General features: G+C 35.9%; 2 protein-coding genes across 2 annotated transcripts; one reads left to right on the forward strand and one right to left on the reverse strand.

Annotated features, from left to right (window-relative positions):
- Positions 1 to 298: 298 nt before the first annotated feature.
- On the forward strand, positions 299 to 1,264 carry LOC108358394 (cuticle protein 8). Its single transcript, XM_017609695.1, has 2 exons — positions 299 to 422; positions 505 to 1,264. The coding sequence occupies exons 1-2, from the start codon at positions 411 to 413 to the stop codon at positions 844 to 846; spliced, it is 354 nt and encodes a 117-aa protein (XP_017465184.1). The 5' UTR covers positions 299 to 410; the 3' UTR covers positions 847 to 1,264.
- A 5,677-nt stretch (positions 1,265 to 6,941) lies between these two features.
- Positions 6,942 to 7,504, reverse strand: Cpr30F (Cuticular protein 30F). The gene is made up of 2 exons (XM_017609202.1): positions 7,415 to 7,504; positions 6,942 to 7,346 (listed from the first exon to the last, which is right to left on the reverse strand). Exons 1-2 carry the CDS (start codon positions 7,421 to 7,423, stop codon positions 6,942 to 6,944), a joined length of 414 nt encoding a protein of 137 aa, XP_017464691.1. The 5' UTR covers positions 7,424 to 7,504.
- Between the last annotated feature and the right edge of the window lie 7,127 nt (positions 7,505 to 14,631).

Here is a 14,631-nt window from a genome sequence, read left to right on the forward strand (position 1 = left end):
ATATTTTTTTTTTTAATTTCGCACACTTACCTAATCAAAAGGCAATCTAAGAGAACATACCTGGATCCGGTGACAATGACGCGTCGGCGCGTTGAATGCAGCTCAATAGGACAGTTCAACACCAACAACAACAACCACCTCGAAAGGGCTATCAACATCATATGAAGTACTACATACCTATTGAGCGGAAGATGTGTCCAACAAGCGCGCGCGCATGAGTATCATATTCACTTGCAGACCACACGCAATAAATAGGTATAAAAGTAAGTCTTGAATGGCCAGACAGCATTAGATACAGTTAAACAATTGAGTTAGTAGCAGCAGCAGCAGCATCAGCGCCAACACCAGTCGTAGTCCTTCTTCGTTACAAAGTGTGATTATTAAAAACGTAATTAAAGCCAGCAGCCACCATGAAAGCCATAGTTAGTAGCTGTTTCCTGTTAAATTTACGCAACTCACATTTTTTGTTTGTTTTTGAATAACACTTTTTCGTCTCTATTGCAGTATGTGCTTACTTGGGTTGCCCTCAGCTCAATCGCCTCCATCATCCATGCTGGCCTTATCGGTCATGGCGGCCCAATTGGTTTGCCCATCGAATTGGAGGAGCACAGTCCACCCCAATATGAGTTTCATTATTCTGTGCACGATAGCCATACAGGTGATGTGAAGGATCAATTTGAGCATCGTCACGGCGACTATGTGACGGGGCGTTATTCGTTGATCGAGCCCGATGGCCAGCGTCGTATTGTGGAATACAATTCTGATCCATTGTTGGGTTTCACCGCTCAAGTGCACCGAGAAGTGCCGGTTATTCGTCAATTGCCAATACCAATACATCACCGTTAAAATGTACACAGGCTGCGGGGAAAGTTGAAGAGCAACCCAGAAACACAAATTTACGCAAATGTTAATTATGTTCAGTTTGGTTCGGTTCAAAAAGATGCTAAAGCATATTGTATACATGCTCTACTTCCTACATACTAAATACATATGCATACATACCTACATACGCATAAATCGTATAGGAAATTTATACACAGTTTTCCACATGACATGATCTAGGAGGAGAAAAAATTTATAGGAATTCGAGTGCTTATTTGTGGCTATGAAAAATTGAGTTCGGCCTTAAATACTTTACTACTACTATCTAGTACTTTTTATTTATATAATTTATACTACATACTATCTAATTTTGAAACTATTACCAATTTCGTAGACAACCTGACGTGCGCAAGTGCAATGTAATTAAAAAAATAAAAATAAAATAAAAACTCCACGTTAACTATGCTACTTTTTTAACGCATGTCATGTGGACGACGCTATACTCATATGAATAAATAAATACAACATAAAAAAATTTTGTTCGCGAAATTTAATTTTACTATTATGTATGTGTGTGTACAGATGAACAATAACGGATTGAAAAAGCGATGATCTAAATGTATCTACGAGTATCTTTCTAAACATAAAATAAATGAATTCAAAAGAGAAAAATTGTTCCTTGTAAATTTTCGATTAACCAAATTTTAGGTTACGGTGATTGTCGCAGACAGGGGACATTTAGAAAGATGTCCTTTGTAAAATAACGTAAATCTGAACGGAGACGAATGCGGCTATTTTCAATGCCCAAGAGCTCTCGAGGATAGGCTACAAGTGCGAGTCAAAATGTATCCACATAACCATCCTACGGCAGGGATCAGGCAAGATTTCTAACACCAAGTCGTGAATTTCAATCGCATATTGACCTGTCAAAACCTTCACCAACAGCGAGAGCTGAGGCTTTGCATGTGTAAGGAGCTCCTATGATCGACGCTGATCCAGAAGGATCTTGCAATTGCGCAGGTGCTAGTTTTCACCCATCGTTTCATCGCTTCAATGTCAAACTATCGAATGTGCAAAAATGCATAGATAAGTGGTCCACACTTTTTCCTAATGACAAGAACATTTTTTTACAATTTTCACATTCGTTAGTTTGCTATGGTACGACGTTATGTGACAAGAGGCACACCTCAGGGTGGCGTGCTCTCACTCTGTGCTCTTTGGAAATTAACCGTGAACTCTCTCTCTTGTGAGAAACGAATTAGGGAAGCGTTGTCGCTTATGCGGCTGACGTAGCCATCGCATATGGGGGACAAGTACCCGTAAACTCTGTGCGACTTGATGCAGGGGGCACTTCGCGATGTATCAAGATGGCTTCCGCGTTGTGGTCTCTGCGTTAATTCGGCAGGAGTGGAACTTCTTCTCTTTACGCGAAGATGCAAGACACCGTTACTGACTCCGCCTGAACTAAACGGGCGACTCTTAAGCTGTACTGAGCCGGAAGGAGAACATAGTCCAACGCTATAAGAAGACCTCGTGGCCCTATTTTGTGCAAGAGGACCATTGGTAAGAAATGGGAGCTGAGCTTCAGTATATACCGCTGGATTTATACAGCGGTGATCAGACCGATTCTCCCTTACGGAATTATAGTATATTGGCCTCCCTTGGACAAGGTCTCTAATCTTAATCTAATCAGCAAATTACAAAGGATTAGTAGGATCTGCATAAGCGGAGCAATCCGGACAACGCCAAATGATGCTTTGAATGTCTTTTTGGATCTTCTGCTACTAGATCCAGTGGATGAGCAGATGGCATCTCCTGCTGCACTTCGGTTAAGAGAGGTAGTAAAATGGGAATCGGGACTGCTGAGTCACTCCTGCATTCTGAAAAAATATAGCTTTCTTCCGGGTTATACAGACTGTTGTATTAAAACTCCGGTTTCGGATAGAAACTTCGTCATAAAAATCCCAAGCAGGGATGAATGGGTAGAAAACTACTATACACCACCCGGTAGGATAGTAATTTTCACAGATGGTTCAAAAATGGCTGGTGTAGTTGGAGGGGGCTTATTTTTCGCAGCCTTACCCTGAGCCGTTCATTTCGACTACTGAACTACTGTACTGTCTTCCAGGCTGAGGTCTCAGCTATAATGGGGGCTGTAAACGAACTTCGTACTGAATAGGTGTTCGTTTTCAGTGACAGCCAGACATCAATTAAAGCTGTTAGTTCCGTCACAATTACGTCAACAAGTAAGTTTTAAACAAAAAACAAAACCGACTTCAATTCTGATATAAAAATTTAAGATTACCGTTAATTTCTTCATGGCCCAAAGATCGGAACCACCTCTGAGGTACTACCTTTCTGCTAAACCAAAAATTATAGAAATCGGTTAACGTGGTTCAAAGATATGCGGTAACACAAAAAAAATAAATAATATTCCGACGAACTTATAACCTCCTCCTTTTTTGAAGTCGTTTAAAAATTGTGCTGGACTGCCACCGATTTCTGCAAGAGATGGCTAAGCAGAACAGTATAAACCTTATTTGGTGTCCCAGACATTTGGAATATGTATAGAGGGTAACTGTATGGCGGACGAACTTGCGAGGGGGGTACGACCAAGCACATTCTTCCGGGTAAAGATGTATTGGTATGCTTTTCGCCACTTGCAAGCTGCTTTTAAGAAAATGTATCTACTAAATATATATTCGCGCGAGCGAGAGATGTATGCAAACTTCGATTTGTGGAATTTATAGGCAAACTTGGCCCAGGTGGGATCGAGAAATGTCTCGAAGCTTTTATTCTCTAAAGAGGGAGAATATATATGTATGTATAACGAGCCACTCCTTATAGGTAGGAATGAAACGATACGAGTAAATACAAGTACATACTCGATACTTTTCGTTCGATACCAAGTAATTTTGGTATCGATACTTTTGAAACTAATACTTACATCGATCGTTTAGCTCCCATCACGTGAACGGGGTCTTATTATTCGCGCTGAAAATAAGAGCGGGATAATACTAAAGACCGGAAAGTTTGGCTCTGTTATTGAAGAAAAGAAACAAAAAAGAAAAAGAACCCCACAAAAAGTTGATTACAAAAAAATCTTAAGCAAGGATCTCACGATTTGAGATTTGTGTATTTATACCAGCGACGTGAATCGGTTTTGAACCGGAAAACCGCTTTTGCTATTAATTAACTGAACCATTAACCGAACCGAAAATCTCCACAAATGTTTGATCCGATCCGAAAACCGAACCACTTTTCATAAAGGTTTAAAGGTTCATTTCAACCAATTTTCAATAGAAAAATTTATCCGCTTTTGTTTCTTTTCGTTAAAAATGTTAATACATACCATGTTTGTTTACCATGGGGCAATATCAAATGTAAGGGCAACTCATCCCATTTAACACACACTTGAAATTTAACCCGCGTTGTTGCACTTGACACTTTACATTTAGACTTGCGCGTTTCTTATTTTCCGAACCATTGAACCGAACTTAAGCCCCGATTCAAAGACCAAAACAACCGCTTTGTCGAACCAATCCAAAAGTACAAAAACGGTTCGAACCGCTGAACCGAACCGACCAAATTTTTTCATCCGGTTCCCGGATATCTTATTCAGCCTTATCATGAGTTTCATTTTTCCCGAACCGGCTCATTTTTCACTTTTGGTATCCATGGTGCAAACCGGCATTTAAATTGTTTAAATATCTGCATACATACATACCTAACCAATTATGCATGTACGCTGAATTCGCCGACAAGCTTTTTTAAAAACGAAGTAAATTAGACAAATTGCTAGTTTCATTCGAGTTTGAATAACTCCTTTCACTAAATGGCTTTTAGTAACTGTAACGAGACCTAAACTTATTTTATTTTATTCATTTTAGTGCAGTTTTGACAAAATTTTCTTGATAAAAAATCTTTTGTTACACTACTTCGTTTTATCCTTTGATTGTACAGTAGAGTGGTCCAAAAAAATAAAGTCGGAGTTTTAATGCCGGCACACCCTAGGATTGATCTATATCGAGAAAAATATACCCCAATTTTTTTATTTTGAAATCAAAAAATATTTAGGGAGTGCTCAAAGCGCTCAAAGTTTTCCATGTATTTTATATAGAGAAAAAACATCTTTTCGTAGAATCAATCAATCAAATGAATATTTTTCGATCGGAAAACTTTACTTATCTTCAGAAGACTCCCAGTAATAATACCCAATTGTTTTTTAACAACTTTTTCANGACCAATAAAAAATCTTTTATCATAAAAAATGGTTAAATAAATAATTGGATATTAATCTCCTGTAGCGAACCACAGTTTTCCGGTCGAAAAATATTGATTTTCAAGAGTTTTATACCATTTTTACGAAAAATTGTTTTTTCTCCATATAAAATACATGGAAAACTTTGTGCGCATTGAGCACTCCCTAAATATTTTTTGGTTTCAAAATAAAAAAATATGGGTATATTTTTTTTCGGTCCTAGGGGGTGGCGGCATTAAAAATACGACCTTATTTTTTTACATACATTTTTGGACTACTTTATTGTACAGGTTAAATAAAAGCTTGTTTTTAAAAAAATATTTTTTTTACATTATTTTATTTTGTAATTTTTAGTCCATTTATAAAAGCGTTGTATATTAAAAAGTGTTATTTTATTTTATGTACAAAGTTTAGCAATAGATATTAAAATAATTCAACTTGCAATGAAAGAGAGCAGAAGACTTGGCAAGCAAAATGTTGTTTGCTTACGTTTTGTATAAACATACATATGTACATATAGCAGCAGTTAATTTTATTTAAAGAAATGGCGTGTCGTCCATTTCGCTGTAGCATGGCATATATTTAGGCGCAATATTTAACTTCTTCTGGCGGGGCGACATCTGGAGTCTTTTAATTGTATCTTCTTGATATGCAGCCTACAACGAGGTTCATATCTAGACTAGGAATAGCTTTGCTACACTACCGCCGCGGCGCACCGGCAGCTTCAACAATTTTATAGTGGTTTTACGTTCTTTGGCAAATTAAGCCCTGTTAGCCATAAATCTTACTATTTTTTGACCGCCTTTGAATCAAGACCCCTGGACCATATGGAGAATTCATTTACATTTTAAATTGCATTGTCATCGTGATTGGAACTATGCTGAAAATTTCAAGTCTCTAACTTGTCGGGAAGTCAGTTTAAAATCGATTGGAAATTTCCGCGATTTGCGCGGGATGACCAAGTTAAATAAAAGCTTATAAAAATGAAGAAGAGCTTGATCACATACAAATTTTTGTGATAAAATTCCTTACGAAACGGCTGAACTCAGTATTCTTACTGATTTGGAGTAGCGGGTCTTCAAGGTGCAATCCCTGCTATATCAACACACATAAGTAAAATATTAATTTTATAATTGCATTTCAATTTTATTACAAAATGCATTAAATGCTTCCTAAACAGCAACTTGACAATTGTAAACGTAAACATAACATAAAATAACGTGAAAGAGTTTAATCGTTAAATGAGTCACATTAACAGCAGTTAAGGAGATATTGTGTTAAATGGTGTCAGAACGAAATCGAAAAAAAAAACAAAAAATGGAAGATAGATTTGTGGCATCACCAGTGCAGAATATCGCACTGCGCAAAGAGCGCAGAGGGAAAGATTAGAAAGCTGTGTAGTGTGTGGCTGTAAGAGTTAGAGTGCGTTGAGCTGACTATGAGTGAGAAGAGTGATGGTCGCAAGGACCTACCTCATGTTTTGTGTCTTGCAGTAAATCTAAGGTCAGTGTAGACATTTGTGATGTTTGCGGTGTCGTGTGATCAAATAAAGAGAGATACTATATACATACGTATTCGTGTACTTTATGACTGTCGTAGGAGCATTAAAATATTTCCATCTTAAAGAATCTAGGCATACGTATGTATGTACATAATGGTACATACGTTTAACCAACCGTAAATTGGTTGCTACAAATAAAGAATATGATACATGGCTTAATGATGTCTTGATGATTTGGTTGTGCGACCATATTCCTGTACATACTCGCCGAATCCTCTGTCCATCAATTCGCTGTCGCTTTGTTACATTCGTGTGGTGGTGCTCAATTAAGGATCTTCAGTCAATAGCGAACTGAACTTAGCGTGGAATACCCAATGAGAGCAATGGCAATTTTGGCCCAATACCTATGGGCGACAGCACTTTGGCGATAGGTGCAATAGCCTTAACCACCTTGTGGCCGAGCGGATCGCGACGTACAATCGCATTGAAACCATTGTGAGCATCCGATGTGTAATCAACTGTGCGCAGATAACCATCAGCATCGATCAGTGAATATTGTCCCTTGACAACATCGCCTTGCCGTGACTCCGTTTGACTCTTAATGTCGCCTGTGTGATCATCGCGCACCGAGTAAGAGAACTCGTACTGAGCAGGCGCCTCAACTTCGACAGTCTTAACCAGTGCCGGCTTGAGCAACAGTGGCGCATGACCCAACTCAATGGCGGTAGCAGCGCCCAAGCCGATTACAAATATACCGAGTAACTAAAAAGGATAATGAAAGGATAAGCAAAAAGCGTTAATTTGTCCAAAACAAAAAAAACTCAACTCACACTGAACATTTCGTATGTGTTTGAAAATAATTTGGATTTTCTAGGACTTTTCTAAGGCTACTTATATATGCGCACCGCTGTTTTTCGAACTACGCACTCGTACTGCCGTATCTTGCTTGTACTCGCGGAACTCTTGCGTTGCACTATGATTCTGGCCAATTAAGTGCCAACTTTTATATGTGTGACCGTTCATGTCTGGTGGTTTGGAAATTTCGGTTGCCTGCAATCGGTTTGAATGCAGCGTCAGTGGACCAAGCGACAAATATTGGATTTGTGCAATAACAGCTATGGACTTTGTGCAAAATTTTCATGCCCATTTTGTTGTTGGCTTCTCAGTGCTCCACCCAAACAAACAAGAACTTTTTTCCATTTCATAACAGAATGCACACATTCATACAGCCATATGTACATACGGTTACTCGCATTAGTTTTTCTTTTAATATTTTTTTATTGCACAGTCATTTTTTTCCTATTTACCATATTGACCATATTTATATATATAATATGAAATATTTCTTATTTTCATTTAGGATATAAAAATATGCGTAAGTTCCACTCCAATGTGCTTGTGTGTGTTAGATTTTGCGAAAAGCTAGTTTTATTTATCCATTCGCTAGTAAATTTACATAAATGATTATTTCTCGCTCAAGTACCTGCATTTTTTGACATTTTTTCTTAAAGTTTGGCGCGTGTCTATGCGAATTTTTGCTTGGTTTTTTTTTTTTTTTAATAAAAATATTCGCGGGTGCGTATGTGTGTATGCCTTAGTAATGTTAATCCTACTTGCTCCAGTTTTGGCCTGCAACGCACATTCTGCGTTCACCAATATCGCTTTGTATATGATAGCAAAACTTGTCCGTCACAACCCTGCAGGAAAATTCCTGGGCACCGACGAACTAATAAAAAATGTATGACCAGTGGACAGGTAAAGTAAGTTTAAATGCGTTCTTCTGCTTTCGGAATGTCGAAGAAACATCGATGCATTGAAAATATCGATGTTCAGTTTCGATTCATCGAAATTTTTGCTATACAATGCATAAATGGTTGATGGATCGATACATCGTTGTTGGTTTTCATTATATCAAAAGTACTGACATCAAAAACTGCCTTAACTAACAGCTGTTCACTTGGTGTCAAATACATCATAAAAACTGACGAAATGTAGATATCGCAAAGACTGTCGTCAAAATTTTAGTGTCATGTGATTGTTACCGCGTTTTTCGTCATTGATGTCAAATGTGAAGTTAAATTTTTGACATATTTAAGTAAAAACTACCAGTCGTTTAGCTATGGAAAATCCAAAAATGATTTCGGATTTTCCACCTAAAAGAGTCAAAGACCTACTTCTAGAAATTGGTCTGTTCACGAAAGTCAAGGCCTGAGATGTTCTGAACAACTTTAGGCTTGTTTTATTTAACCATCACAAGCTAATCGCTAAATCTTGGTCAAATAAAACGAAATTAGCTTATTTACTATATTAGCCTAATTTTGACAGTTGTAGTGGCAAATGTAAGTTTTTGCCTCTTTCTGATTAGCTGAAGCAGAAAATTTCTGATGCTGAATAGCAATACCTCCAGTTCAATATACAAGCCAAGACAGCTTTTCATAAGCCAATATAATTATGTTGTGTAAGTCTTCCATACAAAATAAGCTAATAACTCAAATTTCTGGTCAAATAAAATACGCCTTTGTTAAAGAAATTTTGCCGAAAAAGCCAACCAGATAAAAGTTAGAAACCATAAAATTGGGTATAACTCCAGAAAAATGTCCAATGGAGCAAATTTTTCAAAAAAAAAAAGTTGTAGCGTGAAGTATGTACAAATTTCTTTTGTTTTTGTAAAGCAAGAAAAATACATAAAATCACTTTATACGTGCTCGGAAATTTGAAACGTTTATTTTAAATAAAATTTTGATTACACGTGATGTTAAAGTTTTTGGATTCGGATTATGCGTTTGGACACAACAACCGAAAATCATTGTACAAATAACTAAACCGGACCTAAGTTTCTCGATAAGAGGCAACAAAGATTCATTTTTGCTCGTTTATATAAAGCGGTGGATAAAAATATACGTATATGCGAAGAGCAAATTTATCTGTTTAAATGAACCCCATTAATATTTAGTACAAACACACATCGATTTATATCTTTCATCTCGCCGCCAACATAGAATTGTTTTCGTACAAAATTACGCAAAAAAGCTTACTCGTTCGTTTTTAGGCATGCCATTGTTACGAATTTCGAAAGTTCGAAAATACAATTCGGATTACAGCATACTAGTTATTTCTACGATTCGTAGCAAAATCCGAATACGAAAGAGTTGCAGAATTGGGGTGTATATATCCATGGGGTCAAGACATACTTCCCTAAAAATTTGAATATCTAGCTATACAATTTACCTACACCTAGGAGGATTTATGCAGAAAAACCGGTCAAAAGTCAGATTTATCAAATGCTGCAAAAGTCCAGTAAAATATACTATTCCTAAAGCTAAATAACTAATCTGTTGAATGGTAGCCATGAAAACTCCCTTCGCTGCTTTCCCTTTGACATATGTATGTATGTCAACCTGAAAACAGTCACTGTTGTGATAGTTTTCTTAAAATCCTTTGAAGGACTATGAAACTGGACAAACATGCTCTCTAATTGGTTTCGGCAGGAACGATTGTGTCCTTAGAACAATTTACCGCATTCCTTTTTTTATTTTTAAGTTATTTATTTGAATGAAATTCAAAATGCATCAAAACTTAAGTAACGAAAAATTTTGCACAATTCGCAGTTATTCGCAATCAAGATCCGATCTAAAAGGACGAAGTGCATATCCGAACTCGTCGACATAAATATGTTCTAGCAAAACGAATTCCGTTATTGTCTTTTTCTGAAAAAGATTTTTGTATACTTAAGGCATCCACACACCTATGCGATTCTGTCGCAACGAATCCGCACCGTTTTTGATGCTACAGACGTTACTGCTTCGTAAAAGCAAGTACGCAATTGTCAATTTATAGACAAACGAAAAGTATTTTTCAACAAAAATAAAATTCTTAACTTTTCTACATCAAATATGTTATGTTCTCTTACGTTCAATTTTGTTTTAATATTGTAAAATCCTTCTATTGACCTTTTCCGTTCTCAAAACGCGGCAGTCTGCGATTTCGGCACGACCAAAAGAAGAACTGTGAATGTTCGAATAAATCGCTGCAGCAAAATTGTATAAGTGTGTGGTTCCTCATTTAAAACTATGGTCGGCATTGTTGTAATTTTTGTCGGAACAGATTCGCACCGACAGAATCGCGTAGGTGCGTGGATACCTTTATGGTAACTGAATATAACTAAATATTTCACGAAAATTATCCTAAGATAAGTGTTATTAGCAGGGAATGGATTTTTAAGACCTAAAAACCTATAAAAAAAGAAAAATAAAATAACGAAATAGGCTGGAAAAGGCAAAATAAAATAGCGAAAAAGGCAGGAAAAGGCACTAAGTATTGCAAATAAAAGCAAAATAAGGCACTAAAAAAAGACAGAAAATACGAAGAACAATCAAAAAATACATTTATTTTAGAAATGTTTATATTACAAGTAAAAAGAGAAAAACTATGAACTGGTTTCATTATATGAAAAATTTGTACTTTGAATCTTTGACTATTTTATCCTTTCGAGTTTCTAACTCATAAAACTTTAATCTGTATAGTTGTGGTAACGTTGAACCACAAGATGCATTTTGAAGTTTTCTGGCCGTATTTTCATTCGATTTTCGCGAAGAAAAGCCTTGAATATACTAAATGTGTGCTCGACGTAAGTTGATACAAGCGGCGCCCAATTTAAATATGGAACGTTTGAAACGTTCATATTATCAGGAATAAGGGCGTTTTCCTTGCCCTTTACAATTTTATCCACACCCCTTATTGTCTCCAAGCCTGCGTTAGCTGAGAAAACGGCTTTGAATTTTTCCAACACCAATTTGGCAGGAGGTCCCTGCGCTTCTATAAGCCGCATGGGCATCTTAAAAAAGGCAAAAAAAGGCAACATCAAATGTGTATATATGGAATCAGGGAAAGCTAAATCGTTGACATTCTTAATCGAATATACTCTATCTCTTCAGGAGAAAAAAAGGCAATTTCCATAAAATCCGTTCCCTGGTTATTAGTAATAAACCCCTAATTATGATTAAGTTTCATGTTTTATTTAATTACTGAGTAGAAAAACACATAAAATAATTTTGCCCAGTTTTTTTATGCGAATACTCATTTTTTTTCAAAAGCGACACAATTCAAAATTTGGCATTCTTGAAATTATGCGCCAAAAATGCACACAGAACTTTTATTTACCTTTCGGTAAAAGCTGGAGAAAATTTTTGTTATAATTTGTTGAAAAAAACCAAAGTATTGTCTCCCTTGAAAATATGATTAGCATGTGCTAAGAAATAGTTTTTCTCATTTTCCAAAAAACCCGCAATTTTGAGTTGTGTCACCTTCGAGGATCGTGTGTGATATGTAGTTTGGCATCCTCGACGCGTAAAAACTTGCCACACATCAGATTTTTTTTTTTTACTTTTCAACTTTGTTCAGATCTTCCTGCTGGGTCTTATACATACAATGAGTTCATATGCATTTCAGGTATGTACATTAGGGTGGTCCTTAAATGTAGGAAGCAAATGTTTACGTCATATTTCCTAAGCCTCAACCCCTACGTGGCGCACAGGGGTCAAAATTCAGATTACCCTATGGAGAGCTCTAAAGCAGTGTTTGCATTATTCAACTTTGCGTTCAACAATTGCGTTCAACTCAACGCAGGGTTGCACGAAAAAAAAGTTGAATGGCTAAATGTTGGCTGGCGACCAACTTTGTTGAAAGCGATTAGTTGAAAGGCCATTCAACCAAAAGTTGAATGCAAAGTTGAACAATGCAAACACCTTTTTATGGCGAATATTTTGATATTTTTTCATATTTTGATATTTTTAGCCATTCAACTTTTTTTTCGTGCAACCCTGCGCCGAGTTGAACGCAAATGTTGAACGCAAAGTTGAACAATGCAAACACACTTTAAACCGACTTCAATCGATACCATAATTTTTATGTTATTTCTTCGAATACGGAGTTGGTAAAAAATTAATAATTAATAATTATAATTATTATAATTTTTTGATTCTCTATAGAGGAATCTGAACTTTGGCCCCTGTGCTCATTTGATTTTTAAAAACCACCCTAATGTACATAAATTCGTTTAGAAGTTCTGAAATAAGATATCAATAAGAATAAATATCACGATGAGATTTCAACATAAAATGTAAACTAAAGATTGTTGTTTACGATATTCTAATATCGAAGCAAACACCTTAATCTTCAAGAAAATAAATTATAGCAGGCGACAAAATGGCAATGCGTATGATTTTGTATCTCAACTTTATCTGCAACATGTCTTCAGTTACCCGTGTACATTATTTTGATAACTGAGGTAATGGTGTCAAATCACTTTGTCAGCTCAATAATGCATGCACCTTTTTCTTAGCTCACATCCCAATATATATGTATTATGGAAGTGTGAGAGTGAAATTTAACTGTCGAAATTGTGTACACGCAGAGCATTTAATCGGTGAGTTTTTGGCTGTGAGTTTTGCACCCAGTGCACATTGCATTTTATCACAATTACATAATCCTGCCTCAGGTTGTCAGATCTGTATCATTCGATTTTCGAAAATAAGTTGCCAAATTAAAGGGTTAAGTTTCATGAATAGGATTTACACTTGTTTAAAAATTGAATTCAATAGATTTCTTACCAGTCTTTCGTTTGACACCCATATTTTAATATTTCATATAACTTTTGTATAATTTAATTAAATTCCTCTTTTCAAACACGTGCCAACCCTGTTCAAATCTTTTCAACCGAAACCTATCTCCTACCTCTTTGGTTTGACATCCATATTTTGATACATATACATATGTATGTATTTCAATTACCAAATTGCCGCAATTCAAGTTAAATTTGATTTTTAGGCATGTGGCAACACTCAAATCCATTTCGATTGATACCAGTCTCTTAATAATTTATTAAACATATTCAATACTTTAAATTTAACTTTCTAAACATGTGGCAACCCTATTCAGTCACCTCGAAAATAGTATTAATTCTCAAACTAAAGATTTCTTAACACTCTTTCGTTTGACACCCATGTTTTGATATTTCATATAACTTTTGCATAATTAAGTGAAATTCCACTTTTAAAACACCTTCTTTAAAATATTTTCAAAGTATAACCGTTTTAAATTATCTATGTGGCTTAGTTTAAATTGAATTTGATTTTTTAATGTAGTTAAAAAATAAAGCTTTTTCAAAACCATTTCGATTGAGACCCATACTTATTAATTGATTTAACTTATTAAATAAATTAATCGGTTTTTAAGAAGTGGCTACTCTTTTCGAAAGAAGAAAGCTTAAGCCTTACAGTTTGTTTCTTTAACATTCATAATTTTTTATAAAAATATAGCTCATACAATAAAAACTATCCAAATCCAATTTTGTTAATATTTTACAAATTAAAAAAACGAAACCCCGACAAATGGGTGCGCTGTCCTAATCACCAACTGTGATTTCGGGTGTGCAGTTTTGTTCCCCATGCAATTTTAGTATAATTGAGTTTTGAAATTTTTTTTTGACAGTGCGATGTATTTTCTTCTATATAAATTTAGCTGGAGGAAATTTTTATATGGAAGAAAATGTGCAGCACAGCCAATAAATGTTTTTTTTTTCAAAATCAACGCTATTTTACAGCCACTTGAAACTTGCACTTTATTACACTATTATCAAAAAATTGACTACAAAACTGCATATCCGAAATTTTTCTAAAAATATTATTAATTTATTCACTGCAGGTCATTAGCACAGCGCCGCCTTTGTTAACTTTTTTAAACAGAATAAAATTTTAAAATCAGATTGAAACGTAGAATATGCTATAATAATAATAATAATAATAATAGATTGGCGCTTACACATATGTTAGTGTTTGGCCGAGCTTCTCCTCCGACTTGTGGCGTGCGCCTTGATATTGTCACACAAGGCGAAGGGACCTACAGTTTCACGCCGACTCCGAACGGCGATTGTATTTTTATGAGAAGCTGTTTTTCATGGCAGAAATACGATCGGAGGTTTGGCATTGCCTGCCGACGGACGACCGCTGTTAAGAAAAAACCTTTTTTCTAAATTTTTTGCGATGTTGCT

This window comes from Rhagoletis zephyria, unplaced genomic scaffold (genome assembly GCF_001687245.7).
Source record: "Rhagoletis zephyria isolate East Lansing unplaced genomic scaffold, Rhagoletis_zephyria_1.1 Rzeph_scaffold_00009, whole genome shotgun sequence".
NCBI classification, from domain to species: domain Eukaryota; kingdom Metazoa; phylum Arthropoda; class Insecta; order Diptera; family Tephritidae; genus Rhagoletis; species Rhagoletis zephyria.